General features: G+C 38.1%; 1 protein-coding gene and 1 long non-coding RNA gene across 10 annotated transcripts in view; one reads left to right on the top strand and one right to left on the bottom strand.

Moving 5' to 3' along the window:
• Positions 1 to 4,444, bottom strand: part of LOC125249719 — a 37,124-nt gene extending 32,680 nt beyond the window's left edge. For both annotated transcript variants that reach the window (XR_007180612.1, XR_007180614.1), the window contains exons 1-2: positions 4,286 to 4,444; positions 2,897 to 3,031 (exon numbers count right to left, since the gene is read on the bottom strand). This is a non-coding gene — a long non-coding RNA (uncharacterized LOC125249719). The remainder of the gene's footprint in view (positions 1 to 2,896; positions 3,032 to 4,285) is intronic.
• A 723-nt stretch (positions 4,445 to 5,167) lies between these two features.
• Positions 5,168 to 24,165, top strand: part of brip1 (BRCA1 interacting helicase 1) — a 68,615-nt gene continuing 49,617 nt past the window's right edge. For 3 of the 8 annotated variants that reach the window (XR_007180320.1, XM_048160437.1, XM_048160436.1), the window contains exons 1-14: positions 5,169 to 5,353; positions 5,708 to 5,834; positions 6,017 to 6,128; positions 6,767 to 6,958; positions 10,678 to 10,820; positions 10,909 to 11,067; positions 15,426 to 15,728; positions 19,532 to 19,753; positions 20,030 to 20,229; positions 20,971 to 21,103; positions 21,189 to 21,343; positions 22,199 to 22,367; positions 22,475 to 22,615; positions 22,828 to 22,989. Coding sequence is in view for 7 of the 8 variants with exons in the window: in XM_048160437.1 (XP_048016394.1) it covers positions 5,742 to 5,834; positions 6,017 to 6,128; positions 6,767 to 6,958; positions 10,678 to 10,820; positions 10,909 to 11,067; positions 15,426 to 15,728; positions 19,532 to 19,753; positions 20,030 to 20,229; positions 20,971 to 21,103; positions 21,189 to 21,343; positions 22,199 to 22,367; positions 22,475 to 22,615; positions 22,828 to 22,989 (2,184 nt within the window). In the remaining variant the exon portion in view is untranslated. Of the gene's footprint in view, positions 5,354 to 5,707; positions 5,835 to 6,016; positions 6,129 to 6,766; positions 6,959 to 10,677; positions 10,821 to 10,908; positions 11,068 to 15,425; positions 15,729 to 19,531; positions 19,754 to 20,029; positions 20,230 to 20,970; positions 21,104 to 21,188; positions 21,344 to 22,198; positions 22,368 to 22,474; positions 22,616 to 22,827; positions 22,990 to 24,165 lie in introns of all 8 variants that reach the window. The other 5 variants (XM_048160443.1, XM_048160440.1, XM_048160441.1 and 2 more) reach the window with 3 other exon arrangements.

The raw sequence follows: 24,165 nt of genomic DNA, 5'->3' as shown, positions 1-24,165 counted from the left end.
TTATGTGAACATAGTGGCACATGTTGGCGAGTCTGCCCTTGTTCTCTTGGCACATTGTGAACGCATACTTGTCATAGTGGACAGGAAACGCACACAATTAAACACGTCAGCATGGGGTACCTGCCCTGGGCCGGCAGGGACACAGCACTCGCTGTCACCAAAAGCAGCGCCTCAGATAGACACACTGCCACGAGATGGCTGTGAATGTATGTGTGTGTGTGAGGGGGGGCAGATGATTAAGAAGTTAGTCTGAGCAGCATACAAAACAAAGCGTGACTGTGACCTCAATTTACACCATGCCGCTGTAGTGACACTAGATGAGGATATTCAGAGAGAGTGAGCGAGCAAGCGGAGAAAGCCTTGCTGTACAGCTCGAATATGCCATTCTTAACAGCCTGACTGGGTCGCAGGAAACTGTGTGTGCATGAGTGCCAACTACCTACTTCCTATTTCTCTAGGAAATACATTTATTTGCAAAACGATATCATTGTGATAAAATAAGTGCCACATTTAGGCCACAAAACTGCAGTTTGTCTGACAAACTCACTGACAGTGTAGACGTCTGTTCGGCAACCATTTGCACTGTTATTCTTGTTTGTGACGGAGGCAGAGACAGAATTACCTCGGTTATGTGCAAAAAGTCAATTAAATTAACTGTGAAAGGCTATTTATTTTAACCCGAGGATACATTTTTTCTGTTCTTAGTAATTATAGAAAAACAGCACAACATGTGTTGGCAAGAGAACAAAGAAGCTCTAGGACTAGTCCTGACATCATACTGCCATCCTGTGGTCAAAGAGAGAGATTTCACAGCAATTGCACAAGACAGACACCTTTGCAGCTTTGTGTACCTGTATCTGCATAGTACCATTCAAAAGTTTGGGGTCATTAATAATTAATATGTTTATTCAACATTAAATGGATCAAAAGTGACAGTAAAGACACTTATAATGTCACTTATAATGTTTCAACATTCTCTTCATCAAATAATCCTGAAAAAAACATGTAGGCCTATCACGTTTCCACAAAAATAATAAGTTTAATGAAAACTGATTAAACAAAAAAAAAAACCTTTGCCATCAAAGGAATAAATAACATTTTAAAACATATTAAAATAGAAAGCAGATATTTTAAATTGTAATACTATTTTGCAATATTAATATTTTTTACTATATTTTGAATTGTAGTCACTGTAAACCCCAACGCTCAAAATAATTAATTGGTTTGAGTAGGACAAACTTTAATTAAACAAATTATTTCAGTCAAAATAACTTTTACGAGTATTTAGAACTTTTCTTTTTCAAGTTCACAGAACAGATATCTTTTAAGTCAAGTGAACTGTTTCATTGCTTTGAGTTTTATGAACTTATTTCTTTTCATTTAGACAATCTTAAATTTAACTGAACTCTAGGCTGGGTTTTTCAGCATGCTTTGCCCATGGGACTCGAAAGGGAGAGTAAATGCTAAAATTAAGTGTTATAACATGTTAGCAAATTAGCAAGTTAGCTTTTTCTGAATTAGCTTGTTGTAGCTAAGTTTACACTAATAAAATGTTTACATTGAGGTTACATGAAAATTTTAAGATAAATGTATGAATTAGTGTACTCAAACATTTTAAGTTAAGAACAATTAAAATGTATGTGTACAAAAAAAAAAGCTGTCAGTTCTGCTTACTTAAACTTTGAATTTCTTAACTTAAACATTTTGAGGCAACTGATTGCCTCAAATTTTTTGAGTTCTGCCAACTACAGGTTTACAGTGTATATTATATATAGAAGTGGGAGAGATTGACTATGTATTGTGCATAGTGCAATAAGAAGCACCAGTTAGCAGTGGGATATAAATTGTATTTGAGGCAAAACTATATGTACATTTAAACAGGGTCCTGGATGAAAGAAAGTGTTTTTTCTACAACAGTGAATTATGTGGGTTTTCCTAGTGGATATCATATAATCCAATGATCCAATCAGTTCCAGAAGGACAAAATCAAGTCCCACTCTACATTTTTTCTTGTTCGAAAAGCCATTTCACATGAATATACATTACAATAGTGAAGTCGCAACTGTTTCATGCCGAATTTAAGTTAATGCATTTGCATTTATGCATTTAGCAGATGCCTTTATCCAATGTGACTTACTCTATATGACCTGCTTCATGAACCATCTCGCTGGGAACAATTATGTTTGAGGCTTAGCTGTAATCGATAAGTGACTTCAAAGAAAATAAAGCATTCTTGTAGCTCAAACAAAAGAGCATGGTCCAAGCAGCATCAAGGTCAAGGGTTTATTTCTCAGGGAATGCTAGAACTAATAAAACTTATTCTTTGAATTCAATGTAAGTTGCTTTGAATAAAAGTGTCTGGCAAATGCTCAAAAATATGAAAATATGAAAAAAACGACATGAGATTATTTATTTTTTTACGTTCATGAGAAGGGTTGAATATGTGATAAATGAACAGTTTCTTTGTTATTCCATTATGAAGGCAAATATAAGAATACAAATTATCCAAAGATACAATTCGAAGGTATAATCTATTTCTGCTCCATTGGTTTTGTCACTAACTCTGAATAAACTAAGCAGCTTTTTCACGGTTATCCTTTTAAAATCACTAGTGGAAAAAATAAATAAATAAATATGCCATAGCAAAAACAGTGAACAGGCTTTAACGAACACCGCAGATCATTTCTTACCGCAGAGCTAAAATGCAAGCTCACATTCACACACACACTTGCAAATGCAATCTAGAGACAGACACAGTTGCCTTTGACATCAACACAAGTTGCACAACTACACTGCTCTGATGGATGTTAACAAATAAAGCAAATGATGTGCAAGATTATTATATGCATCTTAGGTGATACCACAACATCAGCTTGTGGAACCTTTAGTCATGTACCTGCTGGCAGAGGATGTAGGTGATATTGTTGGGCTGACAGCTGGCTATGAATGTAGGTCATGAGGTCCTACTGGTCCAGCTGGGGTGAAGACAGAATCACTAGATGCCCATCACCTTCTTCTCTCAAATACACACCTGCAAATACAAATGAGTCTGAGTGTGATATTTATTATATCAATTACATTATATCTGGTGTAGGAACTTATTACATCTCAAGCTCAAAGTGAAGGTTGTGGCAGGTGTTAGGTCTAGAGATTCTAGTGAATGTCATTGTTTTATCTGTTGGGATTTGCACTATGCTGCTTTTCAATGTAATATCACCCCGGCCCAACATGCTATTGTTTTGCTTTAGTTTGGAGCACTGGAGTCATGGGTAGCTGCATACTGTCAAACATGCACAAAATAAGTCTTGAAAATTAAACCTCTCATTTTCTCTGAGCATTTCTGAACACCAAACCTGCAGAAATATCACATCTGAAATGCTGAGTGATATGGAAATGAGGTTTACGGCACTCTGAGCATGTTAATAATGCTAATCCTGGGATTACGGGCACATTTTCAAGGTGCAATTACATCACCAAGCATCTTGGGATCACCATAATCATAGATTGTGCATGACGCCTCAGAATAATCCTGCCTCATCCTTATTAACTAGTTGGTGCCATCCAGACTCCTGTTGAATAACACTGTTTTACAAGACTTTGTTTTCCCTGATTCCATCTGTCCTCAGATAATAATTCCGCAATTTTAGTTTTAGATCTACACTGTCAAACATTTTATACATCGGGCAAACCAACTTGGGCTTCACCCTGAAGGTCCATTTGCCATATTTCACCTTCTTTGAGTTTAACTATGGCCCACAGGTTTTTTTTTTTTTTATTTCTTATTATTTATTCAAAAGAAATAAGTGATAGTGGTTTTTGTGTGTGTGTGTGTGTGTGTGTGTGTGTTTTTTTATAAGAGTCACCAACATCTACTATGAGTTGGCAACCCTAGAAAAACAAAAATGGCGACTCCTTTGGTGACACCGTATTGCTGAAAATCTTATTTGTTCATTTATTGAAATAAAGCTAGATCTGTAAATGTTTACAATAAAATTGAGGCATTATTATTTTGCATTTAATGATGCCTAACCAAGTTAACTGATGGGCAAGGGAAACATATTGTGAGAAATATGAATGACGAAGAATGAACCCCAACATGAAAACATGTCAAAAAGATTGATTCAAAATTCTTTCTTTGTAAGAAAAGATTCTTCTCCAGTTCTGTACTTTTTCTTGCCCCAGTAGGCTACTACATAATCAGTGTTTTAATAAAAATGAGATAAGTTTGTTATATCTCAAACTCTGTGGTACCTGGATAAACTTTCTCAAAGTAGTATCCTCTCACCTGTATGTGTATCTCAGTGCCACCTGACGAATAACTTTCAGCACGTCCTGATATTGCTGAGTTAGATGTGTTCCTGGTTTAACATATTTTGTTGATCCTGGAACAACATTCTAGTCTGAAAATTTAGTCTTAACCCTATTCCTACCCCTAAACCTAACCCTACCCATAAGTTATCCCAAAAATCAGAGGGAAATGATAGATGAATGACACTGATGTAGAAGCACCAATTCATGATTTTAAGCATAAAATTGAAATAATCTGTAAACTTGTCCCCCCAAATCTGATTGGTTGATTTGAATGTTGTTGGACTCAGCAATAGGCTATCAGGTTATGCATAACTTTCATAAATGATTAATCCAGATATACTTATCGTCACGCAAGCAAAGTTCGGTTAGTTTTAAGTGCAATAAACATGCGAATCTTCCTTAAAATTTAACTGAAATGTTTTTCTCCCTTTAGGTTACTTTATTTTTTTTTAGGTGGACATAGAATTAGAATTACTTTTATTTTGAAAAAGAATAAGGTTTGGAGAGAGTCAGTTTCATTTTATTTGATAACCCCTTAGTATCACTTCCAACAAAGTGTAAAACTGTGCGTGGTTTCCCCTTTTTTTAAATGTTCTATGTCAATTCGTATCCTCTGTGCATATTTACAACAGAAAAAATAATGAAAATCTTTTTTCATGCTATTATAACATAAATCGCATGAGTAATCTATATGAGTTTTAAAACTTTCCTTTTTTTCAGCTGTTCAGAAGAAACTTCCGAATAATTTAATTCTCCCAACATTTAAGATATAAAAATATGTAAAAAACTGGGAAATATGTGACATTATTTATTAAGAAAAAAATAAAGTAAAGTAAAGTTAAGGACAGTGTCTTTTATTTTGACTGCAGACGTCACGTTGACGACGTAGTGTGGAAGGACGTCTTGTTTTGGGTGCTGCAGCGCGGGATTTTCGTTTTCGTGCCTCATTTTGTTTACACAGCCATTTTTAACCGGTCAAAAATGTATTTTTTCGTTTCGGAGTAATCTATCTGCTATTCCTCTCATTTACATTACTCCTGAGGTAAACCAAGTAGCCTAACTGTCACCTGTGTTATTTTTATGCGGTAATAGCAAATATGAGAAACTATCTTGCTACGCAGACAGTTCTGTAGTATATGTTATAATAAAACACTCGTTTATTCTTTTGTAGTCGATAGAATAATGTGTTATATTACATATATTATCATTTAGGTCAAGTGTCAGTTCAAATAATACTCGTGTAACGTTAATTAAGATAGATAATGTTAGGCAAATTCGGTGTAAATTTAGTGTTTAACGTACCCACAATACAGTTTGATAGGTGGAGCTGAGCTGTCAACATGTCAACTGAAGACAGTTTTCCAGTCTCATGAAGCTCTGATGTTTGTGTCCTCAGACGTTGACCTCCTCTGGACACAGAGACACACACAATGGCTGCGGCTCCAGTCGACTACACCATAGGAGGGGTGAAAATAAACTTCCCCTGCAAAGCTTATCCCTCTCAGCTGGCCATGATGAATTCAGTAAGATCTGTTGTCTTGAGCCTACTGACAGATTTGTTCATGTGTTTTACAGTCAATGAGCATAATCCTTTATCATCAGTATCATTGTAACATCTGCATACAAAGCTTTTAAAATAGTCTGTCTTTACTTTTCATTGATATGTCTGTAATTTTCATGTTTTTTTTATTTTTTTATCTCTTAGATCATTCGTGGACTTAATCATGGGCAGCACTGTCTATTGGAGAGTCCTACTGGCAGTGGGAAGAGTCTTGCTTTGCTTTGTTCGGCCCTTGCATGGCAGAAAGCACAGTTTGGTATGTCTAGAAATGTTTACAATGAGTTAAAATTGAGTAATGAAACATTACAATGAGTTGTAATGTTTTTAACTTTTCTGGTTCTGGAATCTACACTGACTAAGGTATAGAGAGCATCAGATAATGGATCAAACAATCATGTAAATCAGGCTGCACTTTACTGTTTGTTGATTGTGTGACGTCAATCCACATTTATCGTATCAAACCGATGTGTCAGAGGTGAATATATGCAAGTTATAAACCGTTTTTAGGTTCGTCATGTAAGCGCATGTTATCACTTCAAGAAAACCAATGGAAAAAAAGAGAAAATGAAAAATATTTACAGATGACTGTACTATACACCAAATATAATGCTGAAGATAATGCTGTATGAACAATTTATGTTAAATATGGTCTGAAAAATGTACAGATAGATTTGGAAATTTAAGTCTGGAAATGTATGGGATTTTGAAATGAAAAATATGTAGGAACCCTGTATGTATGACGTATGTGATGATAAACTCTTGTTAACTCTGTTTCTCTAAAAAACAATGCATTTATGATGCCTCATTTATTATTCATGCCTTATACAATGTTAATTAAGGATGTTAATAAGGTGTTATTCATGCCTTATTTTGTTAATTTTGTCACTTGTTAAGGTAAGGAACAGCCGGATGCAGGCACCAGTTCGGCTGACTTTAAGAAACCAGAAGTGGTTACTCCATGTCAATGTGTGTGCCATAGCCGAAATGCACATCCCACTTTCAACAGCACAGCATCTAAACCACCTCTGGTGGATCTTGCCGGTGAAGGTACTTCTGCTGAAGCTACAACCTCTCTGTCAAAAGGAGGTGAGCATTTTCTGAAACATTTTGTACGGTGCCGTAAGTCAGGTTAATTCCCTAACCATGTGATGGATTCAGTGCGTAATTTATGCTGATTCTAACCAATAACTCAGTTGTGAGTGTGTAAGCCTTTTGAACAATATATTAAAATAACTGGCTCAAAGGAGTCATTTGTTTTGGGAATCAGCTCATATGGTGGTTTAGCTTTATGTTATTTTTTTGTGTGTAGCAAGCAAATACAATGCAATAGAAAGACATCTCATAACATTTAGATGATTCTACAAACTCATTACTTACTGTATTTTTTAAAGTCCATTATGCTATTTTAAAGGCCCTTCATTTTGTTTTGTGGGTCTCCTACAATACTTTTCTGCCTTACCCTCATACACAGACTGAGATTTCTCTGGATTCCCTGAATTGTTTCACAATATTATGTATGGTAGATGGGGAAAGACCTAAGTACTTTACAGTCTTGCATTGAGAAAGATTTTAAATTGTTTGACAATTCTCTCATGAAATTTGGCACAAAGTGGTGACCCATCTTTGCTTGCAAAGACTGAGATGCTCCTTTTAAAGGTCCCGTTTTTCGTGGTTTTTTGAAGCTTTGATTGTGTTTATAGTGTGCAATATAACATGTGTTCATGTTTCGCGTGTAAAAAAACACAGTATTTTTCACATAATTTACTTATCTGTATACCGCTGTTTCCACTGTCATAAAAACGGGCTGATGACTTCCTTGTTCTATGAAGTCCCTCCTTCAGAAATACGTAACGAGTTCTGATTGTGCCAGCGGTTCCTGTGTTGTGATTCGACAGCAGTTTAGCGCATCTTGCCCGGAAAGGTCACGCCTCTTACCATAACGTGGAGATGCACGCGCTCAGTGTTATTGTAAACATGTCTTTAATTTTACCCTATCAATTTGAGCCAGAATCAGACCCGGTGATTGGACTGCGGGATGAAAATAACAGCGTTTCGACGACATGGTGACAAACACACTCTACAAACGCAACTCTTGTGTATTCCTGTGGGCGGAGGTTAGTCAAAAAACCGTTTTAGTGACGTCATTAAAGAAGGAAGTAGAGGGATGTAGTCCAAACTGGCCGTTCGATGTAGGCGACTTCTGTTAAATAAAATATCTCGCTTGGCATTGAACTTTGAGCTTTAAAATTTTACAGATTTTATTTATACTCTAACAACAACATTACACACTAACTAAAGTTTGAAACATGGGATCACGAAGAACGGGACCTTTAAACCCAAACAAAATACTCTTGCCTATTACCAATTCACCTGCTAATTGTGGACTGTTTCAAAACGGCTTAACTTCGATATTCTTTAATCTTTTCATTTTTATTTTGCCTTTGACTCAACTTTTTTGGAGTGTGTTGCACCCATCAATTAATTTGGCCAGTGAAACCATTGGGATTTTTTCTTTGTACTTTTGTCAGTCAAATAAAGTTCAAATGGAATTAACAAATCATAGATTCCTTGATTTTATTACATTTTACAGAATGTTCCAACATTTCTGCTATTGAGGTCGTACTTCTTAGTTTTTGTCGTATTTATTTGTGTATCCTGTTTTTTTTAGTCAACTAAACATCTGTGCATTTTAGTGTAGTTTTAGTCAAAGAAAACGTAATCATATTTTCGTCATGCTGCATAATGGTTAAATTGATAATCCCGATTATTTTAATCAAAATTATAACTACAACGATTGTTGTCATTTGAAAAATGTATTTTTGAATTTCAACAGAATTACTGCACTTTCACATTGCACAAATCAAGAGAACATCAACGCATATGCATTGTTTATTTTACCTCATCTAGTTTCCTAAATAATTATATTTATCATATAAATTAACATTCATTACTTTGTGAAAACTGATAAAACAAGAAACTTCTCTCAAAAGCTACAACAGTAAAATTCTTAATATTAATTCCAAATCATGTTAATGTTTTTCTATTAAAACAACAACAAAAATTACTTTCTGTTGTCAAAGAGTTTGCGTAAGTTAACTTATCAACCACAATCCATGTTTGGATTTATTACAGTCCATCAGATCAGACGGTTTGCTCGCAGATATTGCATGTTGATAAAGTCACAGTTATCGTTTAATGACGTTGGTGTCGTCTCATCATATTCCTGGAATTTTCACTAACAAAATGAATACTAATCCAAGGTCAAAAAAAACTTTATCATAATATACACTGCAACATCACCTCTTTTTCTCACAGTGTCTGAAATGATCTCTTTAAACTAGGGATGCACCAATCATGATTTTTCATGGCAGATTCTGATTTTTTTTTTTTTTTTACAGGCAAATTGGCAGATTCCGATACCGGTTGATGATTATTATTTTTTTTTTTTCCCCCTTTAAAGGGATAGTTCACCCAAAAATGAAAATTTGATGTTTATCTACTTACCCCCAGAGCATCCAAGATGTAGGTGTCTTTGTTTCTTCAGTAGAACACAAATGATGATTTTTAACTGCAACCGCTGCCGCCTGTCAGTGGTATAATGCAAGTCAGCGGGAACTTGGACTATAAGAGTAAATAAAACACGACAGACAAATCCAAATTAAACTTTATACCACTATATATCAATTATATCACTTACAAACTTATACCATTATACCACTGACAGACGGCAGCGGTTGGAGTTAAAAATCATCAATTGTAATCTACTGAAGAAACAAAGACACCTACATCTTGGATGCACTGGGGGTAAGCAGATAAACATCAAATTTTCATTTTTGGGTGAACTATCCCTTTAAGCAAATTTTATTTGTTGTTTTTTTGCTCTTTAACTGGTCAAGCTGACCTTAAATGACAACAATATCTCTAGCTTTTTAAAATTAGAGGCAACCACTGCATTTCAATCATGATCCAAACAAAGATGCTACACACAGCTGTAGCATTGGCAGTTGTTTTTGATTTAAAAAAGATTGTATTATATCACGATTTAAAACAAAAACAGAATGTTCTGACTTTAGATTTGTGAAATTATGCTACATAAGACGCATCTGCACAAAACAAAAATGGCAGATCTGAATGAAAATGCAAATTCACTCAGCTCTGACAGTAGGTGGTGCTTATGGAACAGTAGCCGTTTCGTTTCCTTGATTACCGCTGCTGTGCTCATAAACACTATTTTAATAGGCATTATATGGAGACAAGAGGAAAAGAAAATGCCATCGAAACTTCTCTGAGAACAATCAGTTCCCTTCAGATATACAAATAATATAAATCCCTGCCCTAAATTCAATATTTATATTTTTTTTCCAGTATTTCAAGCATAGTAAGCTTGTTGTGCCTTTTTCAGTATCTGCTGGCGAGTCTGTTCATCCAATTGATTGCAATGCAGTTTGTGTGCATGTCCGGAATAGAGATCTGCCAAAATAAAATGAAAAAACAATTGTGCATTTGAAGCAAAAACCGTCAAGTTCCGATTTATGCCCAGTCGACCAGTGCATCTCTACTTTAAACCCCTCCTTTCCAAGACCCTACTCAATAACTCCATTTATCATGCACTTTAATCTCTGAAACTTTGCAGACCCTTTACATTTACAAACAGCTATATATTACACACTAAATTAAAGATATATCCAAAAAAGCAAAATACTTTAGAAGGACTTTAGAAGTAGATTTAGCACTGTTTAGAAATCACTGTGATACATTACTTAAGTGTAATCCATTTTCTCATAAAGTATGCATCTTTGTTTCAGCAGTCCAAAGTGACCAGCCTAGAAAGTCGACTTTGTCTTCCCGTCTCTCTGAGAAACTTCAAGCCTCTCTCTCCAATGGAGAACAAGATGATGATTTTAAGATTGACAGGAAGCGCATTCGTACACCAGGCACAGAGCAAAAGGTACTGCTGCCAATAGCTTCTATTGCTATGACATTAACGTATGGCTTGTTGAGCCTTGTCATCACACTCAGTTTTTTTCTTTACACAGAGCAGCAAGCGAAGATGTCTTGAAAGAGGAGTGATTTACATTGATGATGATGAAGAGGAGGAGAATCTGGAGAGGCCAGTGCCTGGGACTCAGAGTTGGACCATGGAATTGAACAGTGGTGCCAGAGCTGACTGCTGTCAGTCACAGCCAGAGTGTCCTGTGAGTGCACCTCAGACTCAATTTCTACTCTCTAATTTGGAGAATATGATGTAATAGAGTAAAAAATAGCTATAAAGAGCACTGTTAGCTATTTCTTTGCATTTCATCATCCAGTATCCATTAAAGGGATAGTTCACTAGAAAATAGAAATTCTGTGATCATTTACTCACCTTCATGTTGTTCCAAACCTGCATGACTTTATTGATTCTGTGGAACACAAAAAGATGATATTTTGAAGAAAGTTGTTACAGTTTTGTTGGCATTTCTTAAAATATTATCAGTATCATCAGTAAATGATGACAAAAATTATCATTTTTGGGTGAACTATCCCTTTAAGATACCCAGACTTCCACTGTTTTGCTAAGGGTGCCACTGGAATAGTATTTATTATTGAATAAATCATATTATCAATATAATATTATGTATTGCGTTATATCTTGACCACCGGGTGGCAGCAGAGGATGGTTCAAAACAGGTTCAAGGGGATATTACTGGATTCATTGCAGGTATTTTTCACACTAAGCAGGCATTATCTCTCTTAAATTATTGTAATTTGACTTGTGCTTTGTCACATCAAGCCATATGACTATGATTTAATGTACGCATGAATAGTTGCTTTCATCCTTATACGTAGACTGGTACCAATACAATGCGCACTACAGTGAAATGTCTGACTGAATGTAAAAATGGGTTTTTGTTGCCATTTGGGGATGCTAGATTCACTAGATCATGAACTTTATGGTACGTCATCCAGTCTTTCTTTTTGCAGAAATCTGCCTGACCTTTATCTGTAATTTGATAACCTTAAACTGACAGTTTGCACTACATCATTAACACTAAGCAGAAATCTGCCTAATGTGGTGTTACATTCATTTGGCTTGTTGAGAGAGGCTTACGTGCGGGGCTATAAAATGCAGCTCAGCATCTCCATGTACTGCATTTGGCCACTTAGAAAATCTGATGCAGTGTAACGAACACCGCAGGTATTCACATAGCCAGTGGTGAAAAGAATCTGTGTCGGTGTGAACGCCCCGTCACACCGTAGGACATATTGCTTACAACTGGCACAATGGAAAAGGGAGTGACTTGTCTGGTGTGTTCCTCGGGATTGGTGGCCTATCTCCGAAGAGGACGGCCCGGGCTTGATGGGCGGGCCTAGGGGTGTGTTAGGTAGGGGGAAGAAGAGAAAGCGGGTCTTAGGTTTCACTCTCTCACCTGACACCGTTCTTGGCCCCTGCCAGCGCTGACTGACATCTTCAATGGGCCCTTTGAAGCGAGCTCCAGTTTAATTAAGAGGTTTGCCTTGCTTGGCAGTGATCTGTGAAAGCCTGGGATAAATATTGAATGGGGTTCACCCGCTGGTTACGGCGCTCCGGGGATAAACAGGTGCTTTGTGAGATTGAGGATTTGCGGGGTGGGGGCGCTCCGGGGCAGCTATCAGTAGAGCTATAGGGAGTAAAGACCTCACTGAAATGCTTCACTCGCTGTCTCTGTCTCTCGCCCGCTATCTCCTTCTCTCTCTGTCCATCTGTATGGTGAGGGTGCAGTGGCCCAGGCAGGCGGACAGTGTGAGATTTCAGTCTCTCAGGTGTCAGGCTCTCAGAGCCAGCCTGTTGAAATGCAGTCTCCATTGTTCGCGCTCACACTTGGGCCTGCATCTTCCACTACAGGGCCATTGTAGAGCACAGACAATCTAGCCTCACCATCTCAAACACAGGAGCTGCTCTCTCCACACCTCACCTGGCAAACAGAAATGCAACTGTCTAACAGAACAAACCCAGCTCTTATAATGTTTTTCAGCAGTAACTGATAAGTACTCTATAGGATCCTCCGCCTCTTCATACAAGAATTTAACAATTCCGGTGATTCGTCTTAATGATTCGGTGAACGGTTCCTTTAACGATTCTTTTGAATTTGAGTCGAATTAATTGAGAAACTTCTCCAGTTTATGATTCACTAAAAACAACTGGCTCATAAGAGTCATTAGCACGAGAATCAGACTTCACTAGTTGCTATGTATGTTTGTTTTTTTTTGTTTTTGTTTTTTATGAAAGTCGTTCACTTGGGAATGTTTTGACTTTATTGATTGTGCTTTTTTTATTCACTGGCTTGTAAGAGTCATTTGCTTGCAAATCCTTTTTTGTTGCAAATGTTTTTGCTTCTTAAAAAAAGAACAGGTTCGTAAAAATGGTCCACTTTGGGAATCTTTTGAATTCATTGGTCATGCTATATGTGTTTGGTTCACAACTGTCTCAAAAGAATGATTAGACTTATGCTGTATGATTTTGATTCATTAAAAAGAACTGGTTCAGTTGTTCACTTAGGAATCTTTTGACTTCATTGGTCATGCATGTTTTTTTGTTTTTTTTTTCATTCTCTAAAAAGGAGTACTGCGCATAGGAGTGTTTCATTTAAGAATCAGACTTCACCACGAGTAACACATGGAACACTTTCCAAATCACTTTCATTTTAGCACGGTGTTCCATTCACATCAGCAGAAGAATACTCATGCGGGAACCATTAACAGTACCAACTGTCACAGTTCTGGTTTGTTTAAAAAAAAAAAAAAACATTCCAGCAAAAATAAGTTCCATACATGTATCCATTACCCCTAAAACACACCACATAGTGACTTGCAACTTAATTTTTGTATTTCTACTATGTGTGTTGGCCCTGAACAGTAACTAGCTGTTAGGTCCCCCAGGAGCTGTGAAATGCTGTCATTGTACACCAGTGCTGCTACAAACCCCTGAAGACGCTTTCCCAATATCCTTGCTCATTTTTTGGTTCCAGAACAATGGCCACATTTTATTAGCAGAGCAATGAGCTGCTAGATGCATCTGCAGGTGTCTGCCCCTGACTGGAACAGCATGCTTGGGTTAACGCTCCCACACAATGCCGCACACTGTTTTATTAGGAGCCGCTGTTGAGGTCTGGAGTGGCCTGTGGTGTAGCTCTCTGCTCCACTGATATCAGGCCCTCGCCGGAAAGAATGCGCCACTCCGCCTGAATGTGTCTATGGCGGCAGGTCTGGCCAATGGAGGCTGTTATCTGCATTCCAGGGGTGTCTTATTTGGTGTGCGGTAGCGAGAGGGGCCGAAACTGTGGCAGGCTGCATGTAACGGATACCCTTGTGTCAGCTGTTTCCTGCACGGCTACTGACAAGGCCTCCCATTCACAATTGGCCCTTTCTCTCCCCCCTGCGATGAATAAGTAATTATTCGGTATAGGAGGCAGGATACTTGGACTGGCCTATTGAATGTGGCAGCAGCAGGTAAGGTGATCGGCAGGGCCGTAACTCTTCCTGCGAAGCCGTAACCTTAGCTGCTGCCAGCTCTCTGTTTATTTAGCACGTCGGACCTGGTCTTTGTCCCACCGGGGGACGGTTTGCAAGACAGGCTCACATTCGCTTCCATTCTATCACTTACTGTAATATTTAATGACAAACAAGGTTTGAGAAGCAGCTCAGGTAACTGGAGCTGGACCTCTTCAGTGGAGTGCAGGCTAAAGGACAGCTTGATCCCTGATGTGAAGGTGTAACACACGCTGTGACTTAGCATTTGCTTATGAGGGATAATCTTACTGTCACTCTTAGGAAAGGAAAAGAAGCTACTGTTATTTTGAAGGACTGAAGGAAAACTTGTATAAGAGATTTTATTTTATAAAATCTCATATTTATTAAATATTAAATTATGCACGCTCATTTAGATTACGTTAGTGTCAAATGTCAGCAAAGGTCAAATTAATAATAATAATAATAAATGTAATTTTTTTACACAAAATAGTATAGAATTGTAATATCAGCAAATTATCAGCCATGTCTGGACAAAATCATGTTGTTGAGAGGAAAAAACGAAAGTAGTGTAGATAGATTAAAACACTTAACAAGCTTTTCTTGTTTTATGCATGCAGTATTTCAGTACTCGGACAATAACACTGTCTCCCACAAAGTGAAGCAATGACTCCAACTGTGTAACACATGAATTGTGTCATTCCCATGAATAGAGGGGAAAGTGGGACACTTAAAATGCTCATACCATCCTCAAGATCAGTTTCACCACTAGAGCTGGCTGCAGGCAAGCATGTCCCTTTGTGTGAAAGCTGCAATTAAGGAGATCCAATCAGGAGGCCAGTAGCATGAACAATGGCGCAGTCTAAAATTACAGTCTTGCTTGGGGTCATTGTGTCTTGACTTATAGCATTTACCTGTTATTTGAATGATTGTCTATATAGCTGCTAATACAAAGGCCTTTTCATGAGCTGGACAAACAAGGGCTGTAGAATTGCATCAAGTATGTTGTTTCTCTTTGTAATGTTTATGCTTGACTTGTTTTTCTCTCTCTCTTTGTGTCCGACAGTCTCCCGTGTCTTGTTCTCGCTGTCCTTGCGCCAACCTCAAAGCAGGACAGAAACTGGTTGAAAAGTCCAAGGACAACGAGAAAGACAAAGAGGGAAGCGGGAGGAAAAAGATCCCAAAGATCTTTTTCGGCACTCGTACTCATAAGCAGATCACACAGATTGCACGGGAGTTGAAACGGACACTTTACTCCACCGTGCCCATGACAATACTGTCCAGCCGAGACCACACCTGTGTCCACCCCGAAGTGGTACCTCATGCCAACCGCAACGAGCGCTGCAAGGAGCTGCTGGAGGCCAAGAACGTGAGTCGCCCCCCTTCCCAGGTTACACTGTGATATCGCAACCACCTTTGAGCACAGGTTCTTCATTCATCTGTCATCATTAGTGCCTCTGAGAGGGATAAAAGAGAGTAGATTTAGGTTCACTGAGTTCAAGGCCTTTTATGAAACTCTGAACTAAATATTAGTGTTGTGAGAGATCGACAATGAAGCTTTTTCTCTCATTGTCATGAAGCCTTTACCTATATATTCCTAGGCTGTAGTGATGCAGCGAAATGAAAATTCTTAGCCAAAACAAAAATTCAGCCTTTATTTGGAATAACTTAACAAATTTGATTAATGTTTTTCTAATATATTTTCATATTTAGAAGATATTCTTGAATAGTATTATTTTTAAAATGTTAATAAATAATTATAAAATATAGTATTTTTATAACTAAAATAATCTAATATTGTTTTAATAATGATATACAGTATTTTCTAATTGATTACATTTCTGTTGTCATTTGTACTTAAAAATCTTGATTCTGACAACTTTATAAAAATACCGTACAGCTGTATAGATGTCAGAACAGTGCAGTTATGCACATGTTGTCCAATGCAATGATGACTTCAACCAAACTTAATAGACCTTATGTAGCCCCGTCCCTTTTCAGCGCTGCGCTCGTTGTCTTTTGACTTCCGGTTTGTATTTCCACAGCGTTCTTACGTATTTATGAATGAACTGCTCGTTTTAAAATCTTCTGGGTCTGCTGACATTTGTTAAGACATCTGCTTTAAACATTACAATGCTCATGATAACTTTCATTAACTCTACAACAAGTAAATCCACTTCACCAGCTAATTATTCTTCAACAGCGATGCCATAGAAATGTACAGAGCTACCGCAAAAACAGAAGACAATATTATAAAGATGGCGGCATGCTTGTTTCTCTGGCGCATAAGTTTTATAGTGTTAAGTAGTAAAGGTGCAAAAGGTCACATTATGATGTGATCAACTTAAAACCGTTGCGAAATCTGCAAGGGGAAATTCCTAATTGTGTGGATTCCTATTGAAATGTCTGGATTTCACCTGCAAAAAAACTGTAAATGTGGCCGCACCTTAAAGAGTTTGTTCACCCAAAAATGAAAATAATGTCAACAATTACTCACCCTCATGTCGTTCTACACCCATAAGACCTTCGTTCATCTTCGAAACACAAATTAAGATATTATTGATAAAATCCAATGGCTCAGTGAGGCCCCTATTGCCAGCAAGATAATTAAAGGTCCCGTTCTTCGTGATCCCATGTTTCAAACTTTAGTTAGTGTGTAATGTTGTTGTTAGAGTATAAATAAAATCTGTAAAATTTTAAAGCAAAACTCAAAGTTCAATGCCAAGCGAGATATTTTATTCAACAGAAGTCGCCTACATCGAACGGCCAGTTTGGACTACATCCCTCTACTTCCTTCTTTAATGACGTCACTAAAACAGTTTTTTGACTAACCTCCGCCCACAGGAATACACAAAAAAAGGGGGCGTGGTCTTGTTGCGCTCCCACGGAGAAGAACAAGAGTTGCGTTTGTAGAGTGTGTTTGTCGCCATGTCGTCGAAACGCTGTTATTTTCATCCCGCAGTCCAATCACCTTTGTTTGGCCTTCCCAGGGACGCTGTACTTAGAGTTCAATGGTTACAATTTACGTTTAACTCGGTTCCCGAAAATTATAATCCACATGTAAAACTATGTGCAGCACATTTTGCTGAGGACAGCTTCCTCAATCTCAATCAGTTTAATGCCGGATTCACACAAAGATTATTCTTGAAAGATGGAGCAGTTCCCTCTTTGTCTGGAGAAGGCGTTGTTTATGGACCACAACCGGTAAGCTAAGCTGCTGTCGAATCACAACACAGGAACCGCTGGCACAATCAGAACTCGTTACGTATTTCTGAAGGAGGGACTTCGTAGAACAAGGAAGTCATCAGCCTGTTTTTATGACAGTGGAAACAGCGGTATACAGATAAGTAAATTATGTGAAAAATACTGTGTTTTTTTACACGCGAAACATGAACACATGTTATATTGCACACTATAAACACAATCAAAGCTTCAAAAAAACACGAAAAATGGGACCTTTAACACTTTCAGATGCCCAGAAAGACTACTTTTTGTGCGCAAAAAAACAAACAAAATAACGACTTTATTCAACAATATCTAGTTATGGTCGATTTCAAAACACTGCTTCATGAAGCTTCGCAGCTTTACGAATCCTTTGTTTCGAATTAGTGGTTCAGAGCTTATATTAAACTGTCAAAGTCACATGATTGAGCCATCCGATTTTATCAAAAAAATCTTAATTTGTGTTCCGAAGATAAACAAAGGTCTTACGGGTGTGGACCGACATGAGGCTGAGTAATAAATGACAGAATTTTCATTTTTGGATGAACTAACCCTTTAACAGATTCTTTCTGCATTTTCAATATTTGACTGAAGAATGGCATTTTCTGTGGTCGAAATTGTGGTGCATCCTCATTAGAATGGTGTCAGTTTAGATTTATTTTTATGTGTGTCTAGTAAAAGATCTCCCCTGCACATACTATTTCCACTGACCACCTAAATGCACAGTTAATGGCCTGTGCTCTGTTTCATCATTGAGTGTAGTGATCAACCCATCGTGAATTTGTTTGCCATTGAAAGTCTTACATTGGATCTTGTGAACGGAGATTGACCCACTCTTTGCTGTGGAACTAAACACCTCATTTCCTGATCTTCACAGTGGCCTGCAGGCCAAACAGCAAGTGTGGCCACTTATTCTGTGAACCCTCTTCTCCTTTCACTGTGATACTGTCGTAAGAAAAGAAGATGAGCTGCCTACGGTGAAATGCAAACCCTCGCTTTAAGGTTTCACAAACTTAATCTCCGTCACCAAAGCTGTGGAAAACGGTTACAGGCAACAATATCCCCAATCAGTCATACAGACCTTTTTTGTTGTGCAGCCTTGTCAAAGGCTTCAAACACACTTTGTTCCAGTGGGAGATTCTGTATTGTCCATGTTATTTAGCCTCTGACCATCGGGCAGCCCTCATAATGATACCTATTACGCTGTCACCACAGGTGTCCACTCACCTCTCGACTGTGTCGCATCCCTGCACATGAAAGCAGGGAAGACTGTGCTGACAACCCTGCTCAGATAGAGGAGAGAATGAGCTGTCATTTTCCTCATCCTCCCTGAGGCCCCGTCTCTTGTGTCCTCTTATGAGCCTCACTCCGAGTCTTTATTCTGCTCTTCTGGCCCTACAGAATAGCTGAAGTGCGTAGGCCTTTCAGACACTTGTCGTTAGGTCGCACACCCCTCAGTGGTGCCATCATCACCATCATAAGGGTTGGAGGACTGGGGGATCAAAATGGCACGATCGGGTTGACGTTTATCCTATGCTCTCATTGACGACTAATCCCTCTTTGAGTATGTATACTGGAAGCTGCTATCAGCCTTTCAGCAGCATGTTACAAGTTCCAGCGAATTGCAAAACAATGCACAGATGCTTCCCTTTTCTGCAGTGAGGCAGCTGCCAAAAATAATCATATAAAAGCACATTTATCATAAGGAAGTGATTGTGATGGCACTCTGTCCAGTAGAAACCATTAAGGATCCATCTGAATAGTGATTGAGTTTTAATTTCATCAAAACATTGACATTTTCATACATCAACCGTTCATTATATCAGTACACACATTCCCTGCTAGCACTATGCTTTACCACTTAAGTGTTATCAAATGCATCTCAAGCATTAACTCTTTTCATAAAGCAATGTTATCTGTGTGCATTTGTGTATTTCCATGTCGTTTCAGGGTCTGTCATGCCGGTACTACCACAATGTGCATAAAATGCGTGATCAGAGCTCTTTACAGTGGGTTCACGGGCTACACCAGGCCTGGGACATTGAGGATCTGGTGCGTCTTGGTGGCAAGCTGCGATCCTGTGCTTACTACGCAGCACGGGAACTCATGCAAGAGGCCTGCATTGTGTTCTGTCCTTACAACTACCTGCTGGACCCTCTCATTCGTGAGAGTGTGAGCATCAATCCATAAGTTTCCTATAATTTAAGTTTCAGTATATACAGAATGTAATGAACTACATTGTTTTACTTTTTTTGAGGGTTTTGTGCTGATACCACACTTATCAGTTTAAGAATATCTTTTTGTGTTAGAGACTAAAAACATTTTAAAAATCACCCCTATTTTAAAGAAATCAATTAAAGTAAGATTGATAAAACAAGTGCTTGGATATTTTAAGGATTTTTATATGTATCCATCTGGTGATGACTGTCATTTTGCTCCTCTTTCCAGATGGAAATCAATCTGAAGGAGCAGATTGTAGTGCTGGACGAGGCTCATAACATAGAGGACTGTGCCCGTGAGAGTGCCAGTTTCACCCTGAATCAAGCTCAGCTGTTGCTGGCACGTGATGAGATCGACGGAATGGTGACACACAACATTCGGCGCGATCAACACAGGCCACTGCTAGCCTTCTGCTGCAGCCTTGCCAAGTATGACCCCCTCTTTTCTTCATTAGTTTCACGTAATAGGCGGTGGGACATCCATATTCTGCTTCGTCATGAGTTGTAATATGTCAGAGATCTGCTTTATGAAAATTATTAATTAGGGCTGGGACAATACATTGAATCTCAATTCACGATACAAGGAATCTAGAGCAATTCTGTTATATTCCGATGTATCGGGATTCTCTCTCGAATCGATTCTGAGCTTAGTTTTTAAACCGCAGATGGCACTATTATACATGCTTTAGAAACACTTGTACACTGCCTGCTTCCAGTTCCTTTACACACACCACTTAAACCTAAAATAATCATTCATAAAGTTCGAAAAGGTTGAAGCGAATTATAAATCTCGCATCATAAAAGTGTTCTGAGGCGAGGTGCAAGTATATTTAAACTTACGTGACTCAGCTGAACGCACGAGTGCTGTCCAGCAGTCTTCTTCGTAAGCGTTTGAGAGCGTGTGTTTAAAAACTAGCCTGGAGCACCATCTGCTATTAAAACTAATCTCAGAATCGATTAGAGAGAGAAAATATCAGGATCGATCCAGATTCTTTGTATCGATCGAGAATCGATGTATCGTCCCAGCCCTATTTTTAATATTTCTTTATGTGGACCAATCTGGTTTTTTTTTTTTTTTTGTTAAATTGGGAGCTAAATAGTTCAACTATTTCTCTTTGAAATAATTGAAATGAAATTAATTTATATATTTGTGTCCATACTTTTATGAAGCTGGGTGCAGGAAAGCTGCAATGCCTTAGAGGAGCGTGAATATGAGTCTTCCTGTAAGGTCTGGACAGGAACGGAGGTTCTTGGCATCTTCCATGGTCTTGGCATCACAGCAGACACCTTCTCTTTGCTACAGGTATTCTTCCTCTGTGTATCTTTCTCCCCTTTTACCAGAAGGAGTATACTAACAGTCTGCCCTCCTTTTTATCTGATTTGTGTAGAAAAACCTGGCAGCAGTGTTAGAGAAGGAGGAGCGGATCGGGGTAGTGAACGGGAGAGAAGATACGGTGCAGGTTCCCACCATCAGCTCCAACACTCAGTCAATGCTCAAAAGCCTCTTTATGGTGCTGGAATTTCTTTTCAGACAAAATTGCAGGTCATTATCACAAACTACCCATCATTCTTCTTACCTTACTATCTCTAAAAAGGTTTTTGGCAGTGATTTTTAAAGTCCCCTTGAAATCGCAGTTGGAGTTTTATGGCATCTAGTCCATGTCTTTTTGCTTTAAATTATCTTAATGCTAGTCTACTCCTAAAAGTCGACAAGATTTAAGTGTAAAAGAAAACTTTAAGTATAAAATTTAGAGAGGAATCATAAATTCAAAATAAGCTGCTAGAAGTAAAATAGTGAATTTTAGTTATAAATAAATAGTGCTTGTTTCCCACTGGCTTTTCCACATTTTTCACTTAATTGTTTCAGTATAACAGTACTTGGTTATAATATTTACCTACATTATATTTTTACAAAATGTTTTTATTGCATGGAAAGTGCCACTTAGAACATACTAGAACTAGAACATACTAAATGAATTAATAATTAATGAATTAATGAATTAGTAATAAATAATTAATTAATAAACTCCGAAGATTAGTTTGAACTAATCAATGGAAAACTTTTTGATACTGATATTTAAATTTGCAGGACATTGTGGATTGGTGAAACTAGTCTGATGACACAGACTTCAGGAAGCTTAGTAGATTAATAAATGTTTCCTAATTTAATACTGCCAGCTAAATCATACAAATGTATCTTCAAATAATTGGCATATCTCCCAGCCCTAGTTTAATGCACGAAAATAACTCCCAATGTATTTTAGTGTGCTTGATAATCCTTGTCTCTTTTTAAAAGCTTTGAATAAACTTCTACTACATGCTCTTGTAACCCAAATTCCAGTTATTTCACATTCATCTATTGGTTTTACTTAATTTCTCTGTTTGTAAATCTGTACAGGTTTGCAGATGATTACCGTGTGGCTCTCCAGCAGAGCTACATGTGGACCACCCAGCAGGACCCGCCCGATGCTCATGGCTTTTTTGCACGACCCCAGCGTCGCCGACAGAGCACCCGCACCAAAACTCTAGTGCACACCCTCAGCTTTTGGTGCCTCAACCCTGCTGTGGTGAGAACAACTATGCTTGCTGCAGTACTTTTAAAATCCACTTTGAATGGTGTCAGTATGAATATGAATTGTAATCTGTATTGGTTGGTGGTGTGTGTCATTTGCAGGCATTTTCAGATCTGAGCGATTCAGTGCGGAGTATTGTGCTGACTTCGGGCACCCTCTCTCCCATGGGTTCCTTTTCCTCTGAGCTGGGCATTAAATTCTCCATCCAGCTAGAGGCCAATCACGTTATCAGCAAGTCACAGGTCATTGCAACATAGCATTTTCAGGATGTGCATCCAGCAAAAAATACAGTAAAAACAGTTAAATTGTGAAAGATTATTACAAATTAAAATTACTTTTTCTTGCTAAATAAAAGTATTAATTTATCTAAAGAAAACCTTAATAACCACAAACTTTTGAATGGTAGTGTAACTTAAATTCTGAGTTGTGTAATAGGTGTGTGTTTATATTGCAGGTCTGGGTCGGTACAGTTGGTGCAGGGCCTCAGGGTCGTAAACTTTGTGCCACATTTCAGCATGCAGAGACATTTGCCTTCCAGGATGAAGTAGGGGCCCTGCTTTTGAAAGTGTGCCACACAGTGAGTCGAGGGGTTCTCTGCTTCCTGCCATCCTACAAGGTGTGTACAGTCAATATTCTCTGCAATTGTTGGCGCTGGTTAACACAAGTATCACAACACAACACAAGTATTGCTCATACATATGGTTAAGAATTTGAACAAACCTCTAACTCCAGGTTTTCAATTTAGGAGCACCATTTGTGCTAAGGATATGAATGATATTTAAGAACCATAGAGACTTTTGAATGGTCTCTTTTGACTTTTTAGTACCAGCTAACCTAGCAATGGCCAAGCAGCCAACCTAAACATCTTAGCAACTGCATAGCACCACACTGGCAACCTCCCGCTTCAATCTAGTACTGTGGCAACAGAAAATATAAAAATCCAGTTAACCATTTAATCTCATCAATATTTATTTGCTTATAAAGAATCTATCAAAATCTAAGATTCTGAACCATGAGTTGTTGTTTAAGTCATGTCAATTTGGTACTGCAGCTCTACAAAGCTGCCACTGGGAGGCCTTAGAGACCACAATTTTGCATTTCTCTAAACATGCTGATGGTTTCCTCAGAACTGCAGTAAAAATATCAATGCGTGCTGTGTAAGACTGTGGTTGCTGTCTGACATTCGGGTAGAGGATCCAGAAAGTCATAACACCAGAAGAAGCTGTTTCAAAATTCAATAGCAGCGGTCAGACGATGACCAAATGCACTAGTAATACGTAGCTGTAATGTATTATGGATAATGAACAAACCTTTGAGTGCTGGCTCATGGTTTTCTGTATCCCTTTTCAGGTAACAGGCTCAATTATTGAAAACCATTGAAAAATACTTTGTTCCTCATTGTTTGTTTCGTTTAGCTAATGAATAATTCAGCCCTATTCAAGCTGCCTGTCATGATGTACCCTCAGAGGGGATGATTAACATTCTCAAATGTCTGTGTGTGTGCATGTACATCTTTGTGTTGATGTAGACTTAGTGTACATTTCCAATATATTTAGCCTACCAGAATCCAACTTTAAGACAAGAACCAGTTTCTTTATAAATTGACCACATAAATTCCCTACTGTATATCATGTCCATGTATGAATGTTCCATGTGGATTAATATTTAATCTGGAAATTGAGCAGTTTAGGGACTCATTGGAGACTGTGGAAGTTCCGGAGCCTGAGAGTCCCGTCTGAGGAGGAGCAGACCAGAGCATCTGTAGTCTCCAGACACCTCTCCACTACTGCTT

Source organism: Megalobrama amblycephala, linkage group LG16, assembly GCF_018812025.1.
Source record: "Megalobrama amblycephala isolate DHTTF-2021 linkage group LG16, ASM1881202v1, whole genome shotgun sequence".
Lineage (NCBI taxonomy): Eukaryota > Metazoa > Chordata > Actinopteri > Cypriniformes > Xenocyprididae > Megalobrama > Megalobrama amblycephala.
Note: the sequence above shows the minus strand (reverse complement) of the source record. Positions and strands in the feature narration are given on the sequence as shown.